Here is a 22,214-nt window from a genome sequence, read left to right on the forward strand (position 1 = left end):
TTATGAACGGAGGTATAATATATATGTTACAAATATGTGTGTGTAAAAATCCATGTGTTGCAATTTTATGTATAATATAGAAAATTGCACAATCATTCGAAGTATGTCGAAACATATCGGACATCCAACAGAAAAAACTAATAAAAACAGGATTGATTTGTATTTGGCCTGTGAAAGTTTAACCGCTGTTTTTTGAGCGTAAAAAATTATATTTATTTATCAATCGTGTATAAAAATTTTAATTTTAAAAACTTCATGTACGATTAATACTTGATTTATTTCACATATCAATCCTGTTGTTAAAAAAAAACAATTTTCTGAGAATTATTTAAAAGCAAATTTTCCATTAGACATCAGATGCTCTCGGTGTGCGATACTTATTGGAAAAAAAAATTTCAAGCATCCAAACCGTTCTGCAAGCGAATGTATAATTGAAAATTGACTTATTCGATAGAAGAATATTCACATTTTCCATATTGAAAAACTGTTTTGCGTTATACACAGTTTTTCTGATTCTGACATTTATTTGTACGAAATGTTTATTTGAACGAAAGTCACGAGCGCGTAAAAAATAAAAAGTGGGTTTATCTGCAAAATAAGACTGCCACGTTGTCGATCAGCCTTTCGACCACGTGACATTTCCTCTAGGACAGGAACGTGAAATGTTTTCAAATTAGAAATTTTATACTTTTTACGTTAGAGGAGACGCTCTAGGGATTGATAGTGAATCTTCTCTTTTAGCGTGAAAAGTGTCAATTTTCTAATTTGAAAACTTCACTTTTCACGTTCCCGCTCTAGACGAAAAGTTATGATCGAAAAGCAAAATGCGGATTCACAATCACAAATCAACATTAGTCTAGTTACGCCATTATTTATCCTTATTTCACATTTGGTAAAGAAAAGGATGATAGATAATGTAACTAAATTTGTGTCGGCTCGTGTCTCTTGCTGGAAAGTAACCAACGAAAGCAGTTGGTATGTTCGCACCTTCGGATCCGGCCAATCGCTTTCGTCCGCCGTTCAGGAACCTTCTCCGCTATTGGCCAGCTGCTAAGTTACCATCATACTCCACGGAATCGTGCGTTGAAATTACTGCGCGCGTCGCTCGTTATGTAACTCGCCGCAAAAGAAATTATGAAGAAAATCCTCATAGGCACTATAAGCGCGATAACGAGAGATAAAACGTTAACTTTTCGAAACGCGTTAACGATTACGTTGGCACATTACATTTCAGCATCTTGACGTTAAGATTCACAGCAGGCAGTTATATCAGGCGTTCTCTCACGACGTTCTAACTTCCCGCAACTTTTACAATCGATACCTCGCTTGTATCAGAACTGGAGGTCACCAGCTAGGTCAAATCTCATTCACCGTCGAACGGTCCGAGCGGATTGTCGCGCGAGTCACGTCAGGTGAGCGAAGTCGCAACGACAGCCGGTATATCTGTGAAAAATCTTCGCTTTTCCTCGCAAATCCGCGTCGCGTCATCGTGGGATCCGTGTTATCTATGCGAACACGCGTACCTTTTCCGCGCAGCCGAGCTCTCGGCGGAAATGCTGCCGTTACGTGCCGGTTGCAACGACCTGCTCCGAAACCAAGTTACAAGGTCATTAAGGATCACAAGGTGACGCGAGTTGTGTGATCCTCTCGGCGGAAAATCGTCTAATCGCTCGATAAGGAGGAGTGATCGTCGCTCTCATTCTCAGATTACGGGCGGGTCCTACGGTGACCTTGACAAGGTCGAGATCTCCGGCGTGAAGGTTAACGGGGATCCGCCTCGATCGCCGGCGTTTAACGTTACTTCGCGACTTACGTCGCGATATCACTTCTCGAACGTCCAATTCGCGTGAAATTCGCTCGAGTCTAATTTGGAACTCGTGACCGCTCGTGTCTAATTTGGATCTCGCGTCTAATTTGCAATAACTGAGAGCTCGATGCGCGGGCTCGCGGGTGTCATCTTGTAGAGCGTATCGCGCGACGCGAATTCGTCGTTCGGCGCGAAACGAGATAGTAGAGAATAAGTAGATATCTTTGCTTCAATTGGTTGCGCTGCTTGCAGCTTCCTAGCAGCAAGATACCTCACATCGACAAACATCAAGATGCCTATCCAAAGTATCAAGGCACGTCAGATCTACGACTCCCGTGGAAATCCCACGGTTGAGGTAACGTATATATGTTATCTAATTATTGGAGTATTATACAATTATCTCGGAGAAATGTGCACACTCCCTCGGAAATCTTCATAACGATCCCACACAGAAAAGAGTTTTAAATCAAGAATGGATATTCTCATATATAAGTAAGAATATTATAATCTTCTTATTTATATGTGAGAATATCTATTCTTGCTTTAAGACTGTTTTCTGTGCAAATAATGTTAAGATGTCCTAAGACGTCATAAAGATGTCTTTTAGATAAAAAGATGTCTAGTTAGATAAAAGGATGTCTTTGAGATGTCTCTTAGCATGCGTGTTGTTTATTGCCTTTCTCTCTCTTTCTCAGGTCGATCTAGTCACTGAACTGGGACTCTTCCGTGCTGCGGTGCCATCGGGTGCGTCCACCGGAGTCCACGAGGCCTTGGAGATGAGGGATAACGACAAATCGAAATATCATGGCAAATCCGTCTTCAAAGCCGTGGAGAACGTCAACTCCATCATCGCTCCTGAATTATTGAAGGTATCGCTTTCTGATCGGATAGTATCCATGCCGCTTGCGTAACATGTGACGCGTATCAGGAGCTGGGAGACACATTGACCGGCGATCTTCCATTCCACAGTCGAATCTGGACGTTACGCAACAAACGGAGATCGATAACCTCATGCTGAAGTTGGACGGTACGCCAAACAAGTCCAAGCTGGGAGCTAACGCGATCCTCGGTGTCTCCTTGGCGATCTGCAAGGCTGGCGCTAAACAAAAGGGCATGTCCCTTTTCAAGTAAGTATTAGGTTCCCGCAAAAGATTTGTCACATTTCTATTAAAATCTTATAGGAAGTGTGGACGTAGGGAGGAAAATGGGAAGTTTTCTTAGATGCTTAAAATAAATACCGAGTCGATGTTGTGTTTACTTGAAAGTATATATAAGTAAGGCTCTCGGGATGTACAGTTATCGAGCAATTGAAAGAGACCAGTAAGAGTCGGTGTTGGTGATTAGTTGGGAAAGTAAAAAATGACTTGATTCACAAAATTGATGAATCTAATGTCTAATGTCCATGGCCATTGTTCATGTCCGTGTTCTGGGCATTAGAGTCGTCGAATTTGCAGGTCGAATAATTTCTTAATTTCACAACTACCTTATTGACTTCTTTCGATTACTCAAGGACCCCCCCCCCCCATCATTAATAAAAATTATTCATGGAAGTTGAATAATTTGGTTTTCTACTTTATCAGACGAACATGACGAATCGTCTTGTGCACCAAGCCAACATATCGCGTTCGTAATCGAATAGCGAGTTTATCTTGCCACTTTCCTCATTGATGAGTAATTCGTAAACGCGTGTTACAGCTACATCGCCGAGTTGGCTGGCAACAAGGAAATTATCTTGCCCGTACCAGCGTTCAATGTGATCAACGGTGGCTCTCACGCCGGCAACAAGCTGGCCATGCAGGAGTTCATGATCCTGCCGACCGGCGCGAGTAACTTCACGGAGGCCATGAAGATGGGCAGCGAAGTCTATCACCACTTGAAGGCGGGCATCAAGAAGAAGTTCGGCCTCGACGCTACGGCCGTCGGTGACGAGGGTGGATTTGCGCCCAACATCTTGGAGAACAAAGAAGCTCTCAACCTGATCATAGACGCTATCAAGGTAGACGGAGGAATTTACGTCTGTGATGCCCATCATGATTTAAATCTAATCGACTCAATGGAGTTGACGCAATTTATCAGTTCAGCTAATTGGCCAATGCGATTGGTAAATTCCATAATCGTCGGTTAGATTTAAACTATGGATGGTAGAAACGGGCATAAGACGCGATGATTATCTCACGGCGATCAGTAACTCGGAATAACCTCACGATGAATTTACAGATCGCCGGCTACGAAGGGAAAATCAAGATTGGCATGGACGTCGCCGCGTCCGAGTTCTACAAGAACGGAAAGTACGACTTGGACTTCAAGAATGAGAAGTCCGACCCGAGCACGTACTTGGAGCCTGAAGCATTGAAGAATCTGTACTTGGAATTCGTCAAGGATTTCCCGATCGTGTCGATCGAGGATCCCTTCGATCAGGACGGCTGGGACTCCTGGACCTCGATGACCGCGTCCACCCCTATTCAGATCGTCGGTGATGACCTCACCGTCACTAATCCCGAGAGGTAACGCTCGAATTCGTGTCTCATTCCATTTGACAGCTCTTACTTCAGACTTCCTCTGTTAATTATCATGTATTTTATATGGGCTGCTTCCTTTTTAGCGATACAAGTCGACGCAAATATCATCCTATCTTTGTTACTTATTAAACGTGGAACAAAAATGATACTTGTGTCGACTTGTGCCACTAAATGGGGAGCACTGATTATTAAGTTGCGTGTGTTCGATAAGTTCGTACAGATTTTTGCGAAGAATTCAAAGCTACTTTCATAGTTTAGCATAATTTCACTCAATAATATTTATTGACTGTTTTTTTCAGTTATCTAAAAACAACAAAAAATTAAAGTTAAAACTAATTGTGAAAGAATTGGCTTTCAATTTTTCGCAAAACATTTACGAATTTATTATTTTTAACATCTCACGAAAAATTGGATAACCTCATTTTCAATTTTATCCGACGAGTACGAAACTTTTTTTTTTACAGCGGCTCAGTTTAATTTCCGTTGTGCTTCCGTGTTTCAGGATCAAGACGGCCATCGAGAAGAAGGCCTGCAACTGCCTGTTATTGAAGGTCAATCAGATCGGCAGCGTGACCGAGTCCATCAACGCCCACAATCTCGCGAAGAGCAACGGCTGGGGCACCATGGTATCCCATCGTTCCGGAGAAACGGAGGACACGTTCATCGCCGACCTGGTGGTCGGTCTCTCGACCGGTCAGATCAAGACCGGCGCGCCCTGCCGATCGGAGCGTCTGTGCAAGTACAACCAGATCCTGCGTATCGAGGAGGAGCTGGGCGCTGCCGCGAAATACGCCGGCGAGAAATTCCGTAATCCCCATGCTTAAATTAAACTCGCTTTGTAATATACCCATACTTTATCACCACACTTTACCGTCCCGAACGAGTTCCGACTACCTTTAAAATGTAATATGAAACAATTGTGCATATTTTTATGACCGTTTACGACCAACGGTCAGATGCGACGTACTCCGAAAGACAAAGATGTTCGTATCGTTTAGCGACGATAAATCGATATTCATAGCCGCGTGCGATAAAAGATACGTTAAACGTGGCGGAGCTATTATGTTCTGCAGGTCGGAAGAAATATATATGTGTACACCGAAAAGATATTTCAAAGTAATGTTGAAACGTGACGCTATATAGTAACGTTATATAGTTACGTGTATGAAAAGAAAGAGAGTGAAAAGTCGAACGACAAGGGTAAATAAATCCTATTCAAGTGACAGACTGTGTATGTGTTTGGTATCACATGTGAGCCGATGGTAATATATCATGGCAAACTTCGCCAAAAAAGTCATATCTGTAAAAGTAAATGAATAAATTCAAATGAAAGAGAGAGAGAGAGAGAGAGAGAGAGAGAGAGAGAGAAAGCTTGTGCGTATGCTTCGAAATAAAAAAACTTCCGATTAGTATTATCTTAACTTTAGGTAGCCACACTTATTGTCGAGTCTTTAATCCGCCACACTCGGGTCCGTGAAACCGCTCGACTTTGTCATTTTCACTCTAATATTTTTAAACTTGTAATGTGGGAATCAGAAATACAGAAAATGAATATGTTTATGATGCCAGGTCAAGAAAATGATTTGGATTTAAACAAAACTTATTGTAAGAAAAAAGGATTCCGACAGAATGGGGAGAAAAAGTGTTCTTACAAAACGGTAATATACAAGATAATTATTTTCGCAATCGATTCTGATCTCCATATAAAGATACGTAATCACGCGTTTAATCGGACAAACCTGCGGTCGTATAAATTACAGCTAACGCATTACATCTCGCACTTATTTACACGCGCACCGAGAGACGAGCCGCTCAAACGTTCTTCATCGTAATCATGTACCTTCTTTCGACCTTCTTCCTCGTCACTCGTAGTAAATTATTTGGCTATAAAGAAACAGTCCAATTGAGCATACTACAATTTACCACTTCGATCGACACGCGAGCTCGCTTCGCTATTCGAGCAAATCATTTTACCTTGAAGTAATCTTCGATCTTTTCGAGAGTATTGCTCTTTGTTCCCGGCAGAACGAGGTAAAGGAAAATGATCACTAACAGACAGAAATGAATCGATGTCGATGACGGACCACTTCTCGCTGGATGGATTGCTAGTGCGCTGGAAATAGTTCCGATTCGAATTCTTTTTAACTGACCGGACTATCTCACCAGTGGTACGTGATATAGTCGACGGCAATTATCATCGGAAATTCTATTTTATTCGAAGGTAAATCGCAGACAAAGTTCAAATACAGTTTTCCATGTACGTGTCTGATCGACACGCCGTCATACGAGGACGAGTTGCGTTTCTTCATTTGCGCAACGCGTTACTGAAATATCTTATACAAAACGGTAATATATAAAAATATCATTACGCAATCGATTCTTCGGGTGTGATCTCCATATAAAAATATATAATTACGCATTTACTCGGGACCGGTCGTATAAATTACAGTTAACGCACATTAAATCTCGCACTTATTTACACGCGCCCCGAGAGACGTTCAAATGTTATTCATCGTGATCGTGTTCCTTTTCTTGACCTTCGTCCTCGTCACCCATAGCAGATTACTTTGCTGTAAAGAGACAGTTCAACTGAGCGTACTGCAGCCCGTTGCATCGAACGACGCGCGATCTCGCTTTGCTATTCAGACAAATCGCCTTACCTTGAAGTAATCCTCGATCTCCTCGAGAGTACTGCTCTTCGTTTCCGGGAGGGCGAGGTAAAGGAAAACAGCCGCTAACAGACCGAAGACGCCGAAGATAGTGAAGATCCCGGTGACGCCAATCACGTTGTTCACCTGGAAGGAGGATTCGGTCATCCAATCGTATCGACGAAGCGGCAAACCGTGTAAACCTATACGATTCCATCTGTCACGCGTGCGATCGCGTTCGATCGCCCCGACGACGAGCGAAATAAATATTCTCCTGTCGTGAAACTTTGATCCCCGACGACGAGGGAAAAGGTAGACGGGTAGATAGAGATATATAGATATATAGAGAGAAGGAGGGAGGTTCGATCGATGAGCCCGAGCGGCTGCTTACCGACGGGAAAAACTTGGTGATCAGGAATATAAGTATATTGAAGATGCAGAAGGTGCATCCGCCGCCGACGCCGCGCGCCCGCATCGGTATCAACTCGCCGATCATCAGCGCCGGTAGCGTTAGCAGACCTATTGTGTTAATGGCCACGTAGATCAGCAAGAATACGGCCAGCATGTACGACTGAAATCAATTGAGATCGTAGTGCGACGGGAGATATAGTCTCGCGAACTGGTGAACCAAATACCGTCGAATCCGGATACTTACATCTACAGAGGACCCTTCCTGCCTAGCGAGCATGTATCCCGCGAGAATCAACGAGGAGACCGCCGTGCCAAGCGCCGAGGCGATACTTACGACTCGCCTCCTTATTCGGAGGAACATAAGGCAGGAGACGATGGAGAAGACGAACCGGACGACTGCTGTCACCACGGCCGCCAAGTAGTTGTTTATACTATCGCCACCTGTGAGAAAGCATAGAGCGAACTCCAGATAGATTGATAGAAATTGAGCCTCGTGAGTATCCGGCCCACCAGGTAAGAAACTTGTGTCTAATGTCGCTACTAGTCAGTAGTGTTGTGATACTTGCTTCTCCCAGAGGCTGGGTAATGGCTAAGTAAATAAGTTAGCTGATAGTTATAGAGAAGAAATTACAGTTGCGAGATGAAAAATCGTAACTTTGCTAGTTGCGGGCATATAGTAGCTAGATTATATATTTTAGAATATACAGCACTATCTACTCCATCATATTTGATACATGAAGGTTGGACGAAAAGTAGATCATAAAATTCGATATGTTTTAATGAATAATCAGCGAATAACGAGTTAGAAAATTTAATCAATAGCTAGCTACTAACTTTTGACTCAGATCGACTAGATATATTTCTATTCGGCCCCCCCCCCCCCTCTTCTTCGATCCCTTCAAGCGCCAGGAAAGCCGATCCTTACACGACGTTCACCATTTATTTCCGCGTGGAAAAAGCTTAGTTTCTACAATCGAATCCCCTGAAAGGAACTAGATGAAAACTCAGTAGCAAGAAAGAATATCTCTGTTACTGCGACTGAGCACGCTCGTGTGAACATTCAGCTGCATTAAAACTCGGTTGAGAGAACTGAGAGCATTTGATCGAATAGAAACTCCCTACAGCAATCTTTCTGTTCCAACAACCAAATTTTCGCTGGGTCCCCGGGCAACGGAAAACTTTGCTACGCTAACGGAATTGTTTTTCCCACGTGTGCATATTGGTAGACCGAGGCTACGGTTTCGATATTCGCTGCCAATACTGAAAATCTAAAGCATGCGTAACGCGAACTGTAGACTTTCAGTATTGACAGAGAATATCGGGACACAAAGTTTGAGTGAAAAGAATTCGTTTGTCGGCAGTCGTTTTCGATCGGTAATTCTGTCCGAATTTAGCGCAATTTTATCATTATCGTCATCGGAATTGGCGCGGAATGGAATGCCAAAATATTCAAACAAAGTCAAGCGGCTTTGCTGCCGGAGCGAAGACGCGTATGATCGCGAGACGAGAAATGATGAAAGGGATCGGAAATCATGAATGAATCAGAATCAGCGGAAAATAAAATCGAGACTCGTGCGCTCACCGATATCCTGGACGAGATTGACGGCGTAGAAAACGATAACGTACGTCCCGCTGCACAACTGGAGCAGGTTGAATACGTTGATGATGATCAGTGGTTTCAGCACGCCCGGATCGCGGATCACGGACATCACTGAGGAGACGCGCTGCCTCAGCGAGATTTTCTCGACCTGACGTTGCTTTTCAACCAGATCGGCTTTTACCCTCGCTTCCATCATCACAACCTCTGCATTCGCCTATCAATTAATTCAATCAGTTGGAATCGATGGTCGCGCGACGTCGGTCGACGCGAGTCGCGTCGTCCGTGCGGCTTGTATTCGAACGGACCCGAGTCGAAATTTTACTTACATATTAAGTCTTCAAAGTGGGGAAAGCGGCAATAACTTCCCATTTATAGCATTACAGAAGCATAATAGAAGATCTTTGAAGACTCAGGTCTTCATTTTGAACTCTTTCTTATTGATAAAAGTGCCTCAGCAATCATCCGATTGACTGAGACGCTACATTTGAAGCACTTTGATCGATAAGAGAGAGTTCAAAATACGGAGCTTAATGTAGAACTAAAAAAAAACTAGACTTAACGTAGGACTAAAATTTCGACTCGGGGATTCATTGGGTTTTCAAGACGCGAAAGTATTCCTTCACCTGTTCCAGGTCTCCGCCTCTCAGCCACAGAAAGGCTTTCCTTGCCTTCTCGATTTTCTTCTTTTTAATGAGCCAGACAGGACTCTCGGGCAGCAGGCAGAACGCGATGAAGGACAGGACAGGGAGTACGACGCCGTAGAAGGCCACGAGCTTCCAATTCAAAGTGGCGCCGAGAATGTAGACTAGTAGAATACCCAAGCAGTACGCGGCGAACCCGCCGCACACCAGAAAGCCACGGAGACCTGTATCCGCCGTTTCTCCCAACAACACCTGACGAATTTGCACGTGAGACCGAGGTGCGATTCAAAATAATGACGAGCGTCAGTATTCTTATCGACACGATATTTTTCCTTACAAAAATATCTTAGCCCGTGAAAACTGTTAGTTTGACTAGTGAAAGCGTGCATTCGGCTGAATGAGTGCGTGACTTCGTTTTTGGAAAAAGGCCACTTTTCCATAATAATCGCGTATATTCGTCATACTCCTTCGTTTAATGGACCGCGCGTGCCTGAGAGTGTAAGAAACGAACATAAAAATATAATGGAACGGATTAAGAACGGGCGATGAGCAAGTGAAAACGATGAAATCTTTCTGTAAGGATTATTATCGAGAGCGGGCGGTAAAAGTTATGAACGGTAATCCAGGAAATAAAGCTCGAACGCGAAATTGAGCTGTAAGTGATAACGGCTCCGATCCTGGTCAGACTAGGGCGAAACTGAGTCGATCAAAACACACGGCTATTATAACAATATTACTACATAATTATATGATATCGCATAATCGTGTAAAATAATCGTTGTGAGTAGCAATTAGCAATTAACGTAAACACAACAAGCCTATAATACGTTGAAACATTGATCGAGCAGCAAAGTCGATTTTGAGACGTAATCTCTCTGCGTGCGTGTAACTCGGCTCTCTCGCAATTTTCATTTTGCCATCGCGGGATTCATTATCATATATTCAGCTAGACGCATCGCGCACACCGTCGCTCTCGCGACGAGGCGAGATTCGCTGATTACACGAGCGTTTGTAAAATACCTGCGCGGGTACCGCCATCAAGCCCACAGACAGACCGCAGATCACCCTTCCTACTAAGATAGAGATCACACTCCTCGAGAAGCCGATGATCAACCATCCTATGCACAGTGGAATCGCCGACAACTGGAGGGTGCCCCGTCGACCGATCGTTTCGGTGAGCGGGCCCGACAGCAGCGAGCCGAATGGTGTGGCCAAACTGTGAACCGAGGCTGCGCGACAAACAATTTAGCGCTTTAATATGATTGCGGCAAATAACGCACAAGCTACATAATGAATAATCCAGCGGTGCCTTGAAATACGAAATAAATAACACCCGGGTAAACATTGTTGACATAAATAATAAATGGTAGGATGAATAAAATAGAATTATGAATAACAATCGCGAATTATTACACCTCGTAACATAATAATCCCGAATAATACTAATTTACAAATTTGGAGATCAATATCGATTAAATAATTTCGTTATAATAAGTATAATTCTCAGATTATACGAATGTGATATTGACGAAAAATTTTTTTAATTCATATCTTCTTGCGGATACGATGATTTCTCTTCGTTACGGGCGAAAATTCGAGCGCGGAATTCGATCGCATGTCTTTCGTCAGAGTTCAGGGATTCGCGAGCTGTAAAAGGGCGAGAGAAACATAGTCGAAATTTACGCACGGCGGTAAAACGCGAATTTAATCGCATCAATGGAGGTACATCAAACGGCGATTGCGCGCCTATCGTAAAGTTCTTACGGGCTTGTTAAAATGTTATTGCGCATCGTAGACGAAGCAATTAACGTGGTCTATTTATCGCGTGTGTACACGGTTATCGGGGCCGTGCGTAGGACGCTTCTGCTGCAAATGTTAAAAGTTGAGCCTGAATGGCACGAACCTAGTCGTGCGCGTTATCGCACGCGAAACTATCGAAACGCGACACGCCACATAGCGCGACGTTGAGATATCACACTGAGAAATTATCAAAATCCTAGGAATCAAAATAAAAATTCCGGATGATAAAAATTCTGGAAGATAAAAATTCCGGGAGATAGAAATTCCGGATGAATTCACGAGGGGAAAAATAGGTTCGGAAAAAATGTGGAATAATTCCGAACGCTATTCTGTTTAGAATTATAATAGCAACATAAAAGCAAAGAAATTAGAAAAAAATGCCGGTTAACAATTATAAATATTATCTAAAAACGTAGAAAAAAATTAACACGAAAAGATAAATCAATCCAAGTTGAAATCCATTTGATTCTACATTATGTCTTTAAGTAGAGGAAACGGAAATAATTTCCCATTTGTAGCATCAAAGGAGCACAATAGAAGATTTAATGTGGAACTAAAATTTCGACTCAGGAAACTTTTCTTGACTCGATCTTTGACATCTGAGTGTTAATCGGACCGTCGTTTCCCGGGACCCACGTAGAATTGACCGATTAGCACAAATTCCGATTCTCTCGCTTTGCTTTGATCAGCATTCTCATCGCGTCCGTGACATGCAATCAACATTTACACGTGAGACTTCTCGCACGCGTGTCGTAAACTTGTTTCTTCAGCGTGTTGGCTCGTGCGTAATTAAAGAAATTCATTGCGAATAGCTTCGTTAGGAAAGACTTGACGAGTATTCGGGGAGAAATTTAACGAGATTAAACACAGAAATAAGATGACTCGAATATTCGACTCGGCTTGCCGTGAGTAAACGCCCGAAAGTTCAAAATTTTCGAATATTTTTCGCAGAGTCGACCGACCCTTAGTTATCGTGGCTGTCTGGCTGTCACCCTGCAAAATATACGGCTGCTATAACAACAGTGTACATATCCGATGTTTGCGAAGTGGAAAATTCGTAATAAGCCGAGCGTCGCAAATTTTACGGAGCGATAAAGCGTATTCCCTGCGATAATGCAACGTTACACCCTGATATTATTGATTCGCGCCGTTTGCTTCAGAAGGAAATGTATTACTTGCATCTCTTATGCGTGTCGTATATACACATACGCAGAATGATACAATGACTATTATCACTTGGAATGCCTTCGGAAAATATAAATATTTTATTATCGACTAAAGAAAGATGGAAAGAGTCTACATTTATAGAACGGGTGTTCGAAATGATGTTCATTTGTCAATGCAATTTCTGCAAATAAATTTCTCAAATAAACGTTTCCCCCACACGCAGGCAATTTTTCTCGAAGGTATAAACAAGTATGTTCTTTGTCGAAAAACTTTCTGAACTGCGGTGCGGTGAGTTAAAATAAAACAAGTATAGTTGGTTACATTCTAACTTATTGTACCAGTGTTCTAACTTATTGTACCACCGGTTCAGAAAGTTTTTCGAAAAAGAACAGATCCAACATTCATGAGCAGGCAAAGTAGCATGGTAGCTTGCCCGGCTAGAATATATTTATAACGTCAAAACAATTTCAAGGCAGTGTGAGGAATTTTAGAAAGCAACGCGAACAACACGATTATAACTCCATATCGCTATACAGATACCATGATTTATATCACAAACATAACGGATATCCTGTTTTTCTCCTCGTAGACACGCATACATAGCAATACTACACGTTACACATAAGTTACTATCCGAGATGACATTTTTTTCCCATTAGAAGTAACGCGCAATCCAGGCTGCAGCGTCGTAAATGTCATCAATATGGGACATATTTTTTAAGATTTCTTTTCTAAAATTTCTTTGTGCGTATGGTAAGTTTCATATAAAATCAGATCAAAAATACATCTGATCAAACTATTCGTTCATTGCTGTCATATATAAATTATGGCTTCAGTATGAACATATTCTAGTCGCGCGATACAAGTCTAGAAAATTATGCTGTTATCCTATATTACTCGACAACAATTTCCTGCACTCTCATAGTTCGAAGATACTCAAAGTGACGTGATAGTTATCGCCTCATCCTGTACACGCAAGACGGCTCATCGAAAACGATCGTCTCGTGCGGTATCGACAAGCGAGACGTCGTCTGCTTTGCGATGAAACTCGAAATTCCGGAAGGCGTTACGCGCGATCGTGGTTAACGCGCTTCAAGTGACGATTTCAGTGATCGCGCATCTCTATGCGATCGGCTGTGACATTGAGCGTTATCATTATAATATAACACAGAGCAATATCCTTCGCTCTCGAACTTGGCCATGACACTCATTGATAAAGATTATTCAATGAAACGGTATGTAGGTCAGTTACGTTGTGCGGTTTGCAACGACCGACGATCGCTTCATTAGCGCGAGGGTTGCGGTAGCGCAACCTTGAACCTGCATGTTGGTTCTTGAACTCGTAAAGTCTGCGTAGGAAATATCTTTCTCCCTCTCCCTCTCTCTCTCGTATCTTTTCCTCTGATCTCGCCCCGTCCATAAACATTGATCTCTCCATTCAATATAAATCGCTCGTCGTTATAAATCGTCCGCCTCCCTTCCAGCGAGAAAAGGGAACTTTATAAAGAAATAATAAAAGCGTTAAGCCCGAGTTCTCCGCAACGCTCGTTTACGGGTTCATAAAAAGTATCTAAAATCGCGCACGCTGTGACGTCAAAATGCAATTATTCGCGAACGGCGAATGAATGCGGTCGCGATTGCTTTTCCCTACGCCTCGCACTTTCTCCCTGTCGCCTCTGTCGGTTTGTTAATTAGTGTTAATTAACGCGTTCTCACCTATCCAGGAACCGAGATTTTGATTCACCTGCACGATGCTGTTGGGCTCCGACAATTGCGGCAGCAAGACGGCACTGTAACCAATCGGCATGCCGCCGCCGGTCGCCAATAGCAATACCGCACCTGTTACCAGACACTGTAACAACAATCCAACCATTAATCCTGCCCCATTAATTTGGCCCGACGTAACAAATTGCCGCAGCCTTGATAATGAATCACCGCGCGATCCTAACGAAAGATTTTATTTCATGCCGCGTGGAATTAACGCGTGAAGAAATAATCGCGACCGCGACGACTCCGCCGATACCTCAACGTCAAGCATCGCCGAGTAAATCGATGATGAAGAAAGGTTTTAACTATCGACAGACGGAGCTACGGGGTTGTCAACACCGCAGTGAAAACTCGGGACTTTCCGTTCAACAAATAGGTTTTTTTGACTATTCGAATCGAGAGAGAATGTTATTTATTGAGCGTTTTTGAACGCAAGTCCTTTCAAGCACTAAAAAAGGTAAAATATATAATATAAAAGGCAATGAAGAAAGTATCATTAACAGCAAGGTAATGATTAGCCAGGAGCTGAGTTGACATTAAAAGGTATTTACATAGCCGCGAAACGGCGCGAAGAAAGCAAAAATAAGACTAAAAGATTACAATGTTGAGACTAGGCGAAAGTTAAGCTGAATTATATTTGTAATAGCACAAGTTTATGGTGAATTAGCTCGGGTCGAAATTTTAGTTTTACATTAAGTCCAACTTAGTTCTACATTAAGTCTTCACAGGTCTCTTCCATTGTGCTCCTTTTGATGCTACAAATAGGAAGTTATTGCCGTTTTCTCCTCCTTGAAGATTTAATGTTGAACCGACATTTCGACTCTGGAAGACTCAATTCTCATTTGTAGCATTAAAGGAGCACTTATTGTGTTTAATGCTATACAAATAGGGATTTATTTCCGTCTTCTCCCTTTGAAGACTTAATGTCTAGGATTTAAAATTCCGACTCGGGGAGATAAAGAATGAATAAGGTCAGAGAGAAAATACGGAAACAATATCTTAAAACTAGAGAGAGGGAGAGAGGAAAAGAGAGAGAGAGAGAGAGAGAGAGAGAATAAGGGAGAAAGAAAGAAAGAGGCTGCAGTCGTACGGCGAGACGAAGTATCTTGGAGCGGCTCCAAACTAGTACGCGGATATACATCAGGATCATATACGAGAGCGAAGCTTCGACAAATTGAAAAGGGGGATAAGAAACGTGTGGTTGACAACTGGCCAAGATTTATTGGCGGCCTTTTCTCTCTTTCTTATTTTCCGCGGGACTTAAATCGCTATTATGCTGCGCCGCGTCTCGTTTTCGCAGCGGGCACTGACGTAAGCCGCCGGAGTGTATTTACGCTGCACTGCACCGCGGTGCATCTGAAGTGAAATGTGCTTCAAGCGGAAACTTCGCCACGGCCGCGCCGTGAGCGATGGGTGGGGGTCAAATATCGGCGACGTACGCTTCTGTGGAAAATCGGTGAATGATATATTGCGAGGAAAACAGCACGCAGCTCCGCGCCAAGAGGACAGTTTTGCCGGAGCGTCTGTCTTGTTATGTGATGAAATGCAATTTGCAATTCATCGCCCGGCAAGAGAGAGAGAGAGAGAGAGAAGAGAATTAATATAAACGCATCACCGGAAAGAAGAAAATTATGCAGGGCGTCCGATAATTGTCTTTGAATCCCTGATGCGGAACGAATTAAACTGAACGGAGAAAGCATGTACCATTTTGCGAAATTCGCGATAGTTAACGAGAAATGGATTAATTTGTACGAGCTAATGGACGCACGGGAAATGATAGGCCGGACTCTAAATAAGGAATAATAACTTGCTTCCGAAGATCTCCTAGTAATGATGGAATGCGTGCGGCTCCGCTCTATCGCGACTTGGCTGGTTAACCGGTTTGTATTTTTGCTAAAGCGGCATTAATGCGTTGTCCTTCGCTCGTTCGCGAAGTAACATTTACATTTTATAGTTTAATTACGATCCGCTTGTTAGTAGAATTTCACGCGCGCACGATAACTCGTTACGTCCCCGCGAACGATGACGAACGCAACGGGACCGAAAACGCGGCGAGGAACGACAGGGAAGTTGCGGCCGCGAGTATCAGTGCGTCCCTGCGAATGTCTGCGTGTATCTATTTTTAAATAAAAAGTATGCACTGGCACTAATCCAACGTATTTCCCCGACGGTCTCGCGCCGTTGAATACGCAGCGCGAGAGCGTTCGCACGCGTATCCACGCTAGAAATTCCCTTTTGCCTGGTGAAACCCGGCGATTTACGTGGCGAGTTATTTTGAGCAGAAGAAGGATTCGTTACGCGCGATAAGCCGCCGAGAACGCGTAAAAGGGTCTCGTGAAAAAAAGAAAGAAAAAGTTGGGGGATTCTTGGATCGCCCGTATCGCATCGCGTCTCGTTGTTTGCGACAGAACGCGACACACGAGTGACGTCGGAGAAATAATCTGCGAAATGATGCATCCCGCGACTGTCTCACCTGTGCTAACACTCCCTTCCAGTTCGACGAATAGTGCGCCGGCGTTTCACCCTTCTTTCGCAACGCAACCTCTTCGCTTTTAACATCGTCGAGGCTGTTGTTGTTCTCGATGTCCTCGCAAACGCTCTTCACACTCAGCGCCTTTTGGTACAGGTTGACGGCCTCCTGCCGGAGCATCGCCTGTCCCTCTTCGCTGAAAGTGAACCAACCAGTTATGCGACTTGTATGGTTATAAAAAGGTTGCGACACATTTGTCTCGATGAGTTCCGTATCTCGTATTCAAAAGGAAAATGTACTTTCTGAAAATTAGTAAAAGCAAGTTCTCTTATTGGACACGGGGGATGCGTTCCAAGATTTGCCAAGAAAAAGTGTTGCAAGTTTTTTTTTTATGGTAAATTCACAAAATTGTTTGCTATGTGTTAAATTTTAGGTGTTCAAATGTAACAACTAATTTAATTACTGCAGCTGATCTCTTTTTCCATGCTGTGTGTTAATATCGAAAAGTAAACTCTTTTTCCTTTCTTTCCCGGCGATTCATCTTCGTGCGAATAATTTAAAATTGCCTCTTTCAGAGAACTTGAACATACCTCACAATGAGAGCCATGTCGCTTCGATTGAATCACGATCAACGACTATTTCCAAGCGTCCTCGATAATCGATGTTCTCGTCCGGTATAGCCTTTGATCACTACATCATTCGTAAACAAGTTCTAACTCTAATTATAACTATAACGTTTCTTGCCGTGACATTTCGAGTTTTATTTCTCCTCATTACGTAATCCTATGACCAGTGCACGTTCTTTCTCGAGAGTACCTCGCGGAGAGGAACACGCAGTGAACGTTGGACTCGAAGGTAGGAAGTTGGTACACACACACACGCAGGCTTGTTCCGAGCTGAAGTATGGTAATTTTCTATTTTCAATACAACACCAACTGTAAACATCAACTGCAATTACGGTTAATGATCAAGGATGGTGAACTCGTACGCGCTCGACGACACAATATTTTAATTTATTGCACAAATACTGCGCAAATGTGAGTGACACTAGACACTAGTTAAACTAGTTAAACTAACAATTAGTTAACGACAAGCGAATCAATGATGAAAGTCAATACATTTACTTATCAAGGTAAACGAAAAAGAAAGAAAAAACTATTATATATTATCGTGCTTTCAATATTATCACTAGTTATTTAGTTATCCAGTGTCACTGATAGATAAGACGGAGTAATTCACGACTGAGAGCAGATAGTACATACCTATGTTGAAAATACGCAAATATTTGTCCGCATAATTTTATCTTGCGTTTGCTCGCCTTTATTTTATAATTATCGTTTTGAATGACTTCGGAAAGAGGATTTCGAAACGTTCTGTGTCGAGTTGAGGAAAAGAGGAAAATTACGAAGAAAGTACGATTGGCCGAACTATACGTCACTGTCAAGTGTTTCTCGCAAATAGCAAAGTCTCCTTAACGACGCTCTCGGTGAGAAAATTTGCGACGGGCCCGCCGCCGGCTCGTCTTTCTTTCTCGACACTTACGCGCGTCCTCATTAGAATCCTTCGTCGACTTTACATACTAGTTTAACTTCGACCGACAAGTTAATCTCATGATACTTGAATGCGATTAATGTTAATATGTTAATTATACTTGGAGTGTCGCGCGGCCGCCTGTCGGAATTCTGTTGCATCAGACGCGCGATAAAAATTCACTCGTCGAGTCTATCTCTCAAAGCCTCTGCAAACTTCTCGCTTCATACACTCGGCTAATCGACTGTTTTCTCTCTCGTTACAAAAAATTATAGCCGAATTTTTCCAGCTGCGAGTCTCATCCGTTCCGAACGGCTCCCGCGAATTCTACGCCGATAGGCTCCCGACGAAACTGGCCACGACTAAAAGACCGAGCGTAATGGCCGTGGGACGAAGGTTCATGGGGAAAGTGGCGAACCGCACTCACTGATCGGCTCGGTCCACTTTAACTCCCTGCCTGACGTTCCGGCTTCTTGAACAAGAACGAGAGAGAGAGTGGGGTCGCGAATTCACGCGCCAGCCGACTCATTCATTTCCCCGGGGGGACGTTGAACCCGTGGATCGTAATTCGAACGAGAGCGGTACTCCCGACCCGATGGAAACTTCGTCACCTCGTCGTCTCCGTATATAACACGTCCGTCACTCACGCCGGTCCGAAGTCTGCGGGCGAGCGAGCTTCGCGAGCAACTGACGCGATGATTTTCGAGAACTAAACTCGCTTTGTCGTCTGTTGACGTACGAGCGAACTTGGCGAACGCGCACGTAGGATGAGCGCCGATTCTTCACGTCACGATGACTAAGCTGGAATAATCGCGACGATGTACTCGATTAAATCTAATTTACCGATGTCTCCCGTTTATATCGATCATCGCTGTCATTCCGCCAAGACTGCGGCGGGAACGTTCCTTAACTCTGAGTTAAGGCGACACTGTGTTCGCATCTAAGAGCCTTCGGCTATTATACCCACCGGTAATATAGCCTGCTGAATAATCGAACAAGTTGGAAGCGGTGTCACCCTCAGCGACTACCATCGGATTTACCTGTGTACTATTCAACGACGTGTATAGTCGGGCCGCGTAAACTTTGACCGCGATTTTCACCAGGACGAGTCGTGATCGTGCACCGATAGGAAATTATTAGTCTGTTCCTTTTAACTGAACACACATCACGCACACATTGGCTGCAGTTCAAGAAATTTTCGTAATACACGTTGAAGCGTTTAACCGCGTGCGTGTGATTTTCACGATTCAGTGTGCTTCAGTCAATTTCTCGAACTAGTGTTCACCAGTTCAGTTAAAACAAATAGACAGATAGTTTCAGAGCCAAACATAAAAATAATCTGGAAGGCCGTTTTTCTTGCAAGTGTTACTACCCACACAGCATAAATGTTCACCGGGAATATAAATGTAACCCGGAAATAGTCATCTTATTTTTATCTACGTAAACGCGCCACGAACGCTTGATGTGCTTATTTTCTTAAATATTTGTTGGTTCTCCCTAATTTTTTCAAAAAAGTAGCGATTAAATCTATATTTATAACGCCTCTGAATAATAATAAATCATAAAGTGATCGATAATATATTATATTTTATTAATAATAGCAACTTTTCATTAGGGTTTAAATGACCTCAGCTGACTATTCCCGGGTTAAAAACACCCTAAAGACGTTCTAGAAATATTCTAAAATTCCGAAATGTCCCTAGGATGTCTTTTGAACATTTGTGATATATGGATACCAGTGTCAGTGATAATAATTTTACATGCGTGATATCACTACTCGAAATATGTTTCTTTTTACCGATGTGTCTGACGAGCGCGTCTCGGTGGAGGGGAAAAATCGAGTTTACATACCGGTCGAATTTGAGCGCGAGAACACTAAGCTGGTCTCTCTCTCTCTCTCTCTGCCAAGAATCCAGTTTCTCCACTGGACTATTCGTTGTGGAAGTTTCTCGACTCGAACGAGACGCGTCCACGCGCTCTTGATTTTTCCGCGTGCGTGAGCGCGCGCCAATTCTCCCGGCAATCAAAGCTAGCTTAAATTCGAACCTGTAAGCTGATAAGCTGCAATAACATCGTGAACGGCGGATCAACTGGTCGGCTAAATGCGCTTTCTCCGCCGATTCACCGCAATCCCGGCCACTTTCACGTAGATCGAACCCCGTTGCTCGCTGCTGCTTCTGCCATTGCCGCCGCAGCTGGAACGAGATCTACATACTGATGACCGGTTTTACGCGGCTTCACCGTACTCGTTACGCAACCGCCGGCGAAGCTCGGAGATAGAATTTGCCTCTAAAGTCGCGTTTCGTCCTGATTTTATTCCTTTCCTCTCGCTTCCTTTTTAGCTCTTTTCTTCCTCGCGTAACGCCCGGCAATTTCACCAAAACTGTCTATTTCCGTAATCCAGAAATCATTCTCTCTCTCTCTCTCTCTTTTTCTCCCTTTTCCTTCGAACAATAATCGTCGTCGGAATGACGTTACACGATATCGTTACGCGATATGCTTCAGATATTGCAGCCCGTTATCAAGAAGACCGGTTTTCTCTGGGTTCTCTCGATACAACTCGTTTAACCGACGGGTTGAACATTAATGTGCGCGAGCCGAGGTCGAGTCAAGTGGTGATGCGTGAGTGAGAGAGTCCCGCGACGGAGACTGGTCGGCCAACACGCGTGGGTAAACACCGTAGTGGTCTAGCTCGGTCTGAGTCACGCCGACTACACTGAACGATACGTCTGTCGAGGCTGGTTCTTATAGGCTCGCGCACTTTGATTAGGCCCCTTTTTCGACCGTTGCGATCGTAATATACGGCACGGGTCCGCCAACAGCGGCGGGCCTTGACAAGCTGACCTTTGCGGCAAAAGGTTCGGGGACCTTCTCTCTCGGGCTAATAGGAAATAACGTTCGTCGGATAAAGTTGGAGCAAATGCGGATAATATAGAATATCATGATATCTAGCCCATTAAGTGCCGCGCTCAGCGGATAGCGGTGGAATTATTAGCTGCCAGACTGCTAATCTAATGTTAAAAGCGACATTGTGGTTAAGTTTAGTGAGGTCTCGTGTGGTTAGTATGTGTAATTTTTAATTTTCCGCGTATCGTTACTCGCAAGGTGAGTTTATAAACTTGGATTTTATAGTCAATCTGAACGGATTAGTCTATATCATCAGCTAATTTTTAATAAGTATTGTATTGTAGATCTAACTATTTGGTCATTAATATGCGTCGAAATGTAAGAAAAATTATTTTTAGTAAAATTAACAAAATATTCTGTATTACCCTTCGAAAATCTACCTACGAACGAATTGATGTAACATTAAACTTATTAGAGATAAACGTAATTTGTTAGAGGAACAACGTTACAACAAGCAATTGGTATTACAACTCAGTGAAAGCTGAATTCAATTATCATCGGTAACTTCCGAGTAATCTTAAAAAAGCCCAGGGTATTTCATATTATTCCTCTATCAATTTGGGCGACATATTTTCTCACAGTTTTGTCACGAATATTCAAGTAAAAAATTGTCCAGCTAATATATATTTATTATTCGAAAGCAACTATGTGGGATTGGATGGGTTATCAAGCGCTGACCACTCTTGCGCGATCATTTTATCACCACGGAGATAAGCGCTATCGAAAGAGGCAATATCATCAACGCAAGGCTGGATTTAATGTTTCGCAAGAGAAAATGTTCACAGAGAAGGCGATTTGTGACGATTCTCCTGCTTGATTTTAGGACTTGCTTTGAAATCGTGACGATGTATAAAGAGATTGTCGTAGAGAGTTCGACTTTCTCGTTGGAATCTAGTTTTTTCTTTTAGGATTTTTTACAACTTTCGGGAATATTGCAGGGATAGCAT

At 43.1% G+C, this 22,214-nt stretch overlaps 2 protein-coding genes across 13 annotated transcripts; one reads left to right on the forward strand and one right to left on the reverse strand.

Moving 5' to 3' along the window:
- Positions 1–1,304: 1,304 nt before the first annotated feature.
- LOC106749566 (enolase) lies at positions 1,305–5,662 on the forward strand. Of its 2 annotated transcripts, none has more exons than XM_014629176.1 (7): positions 1,305–1,412; positions 2,060–2,162; positions 2,503–2,676; positions 2,777–2,934; positions 3,503–3,803; positions 4,025–4,311; positions 4,829–5,662. In XM_014629176.1, the coding sequence occupies exons 2-7, from the start codon at positions 2,100–2,102 to the stop codon at positions 5,148–5,150; spliced, it is 1,305 nt and encodes a 434-aa protein (XP_014484662.1). In that variant the 5' UTR covers positions 1,305–1,412; positions 2,060–2,099; the 3' UTR covers positions 5,151–5,662. The 2 variants fall into 2 exon arrangements, with proteins under 2 accessions (XP_014484662.1, XP_014484661.1); XM_014629175.1 differs by lacking the exon at positions 1,305–1,412 and adding an exon at positions 1,450–1,624.
- Positions 5,663–5,979: 317 nt separating this feature from the next.
- On the reverse strand, positions 5,980–21,050 carry LOC106749564 (facilitated trehalose transporter Tret1-2 homolog). Of its 11 annotated transcripts, none has more exons than XM_014629171.1 (11): positions 20,212–21,050; positions 17,421–17,765; positions 16,834–17,026; positions 14,310–14,445; positions 10,647–10,855; positions 9,609–9,878; positions 8,968–9,199; positions 7,630–7,826; positions 7,366–7,545; positions 6,987–7,121; positions 5,980–6,896 (listed from the first exon to the last, which is right to left on the reverse strand). In XM_014629171.1, exons 2-11 carry the CDS (start codon positions 17,435–17,437, stop codon positions 6,825–6,827), a joined length of 1,641 nt encoding a protein of 546 aa, XP_014484657.1. In that variant the 5' UTR covers positions 17,438–17,765; positions 20,212–21,050; the 3' UTR covers positions 5,980–6,824. The 11 variants fall into 11 exon arrangements, with proteins under 11 accessions (XP_014484657.1, XP_014484655.1, XP_014484660.1 ...); XM_014629169.1 differs by having other exon boundaries at positions 17,421–17,778; XM_014629174.1 differs by lacking the exon at positions 20,212–21,050 and adding an exon at positions 18,788–19,163 and having other exon boundaries at positions 17,421–17,726.
- Between the last annotated feature and the right edge of the window lie 1,164 nt (positions 21,051–22,214).

Source organism: Dinoponera quadriceps, unplaced genomic scaffold, assembly GCF_001313825.1.
Source record: "Dinoponera quadriceps isolate SergipeBrazil2010 unplaced genomic scaffold, ASM131382v1 scaffold3990, whole genome shotgun sequence".
Taxonomy (NCBI): domain Eukaryota; kingdom Metazoa; phylum Arthropoda; class Insecta; order Hymenoptera; family Formicidae; genus Dinoponera; species Dinoponera quadriceps.

Excerpts from the sequence above, each read along its gene's own strand:
- LOC106749566 (XM_014629175.1), top strand. The coding sequence starts at position 1,554 with ATGCTGCCGTTACGTGCCGGTTGCAACGACCTGCTCCGAAACCAAGTT. Across the intron at positions 2,677-2,776 it reads TCGCTCCTGAATTATTGAAG|TCGAATCTGGACGTTACGCA; the intron begins GTATCGCTTTCT and ends TCCATTCCACAG. Across the intron at positions 4,312-4,828 it reads ACCGTCACTAATCCCGAGAG|GATCAAGACGGCCATCGAGA; the intron begins GTAACGCTCGAA and ends TCCGTGTTTCAG.
- LOC106749564 (XM_014629171.1), bottom strand. Across the intron at positions 9,879-10,646 it reads TGATGGCGGTACCCGCGCAG|GTGTTGTTGGGAGAAACGGC; the intron begins GTATTTTACAAA and ends CAAATTCGTCAG. Across the intron at positions 6,897-6,986 it reads AGATCGAGGATTACTTCAAG|CAAAGTAATCTGCTATGGGT; the intron begins GTAAGGCGATTT and ends GTCTCTTTACAG.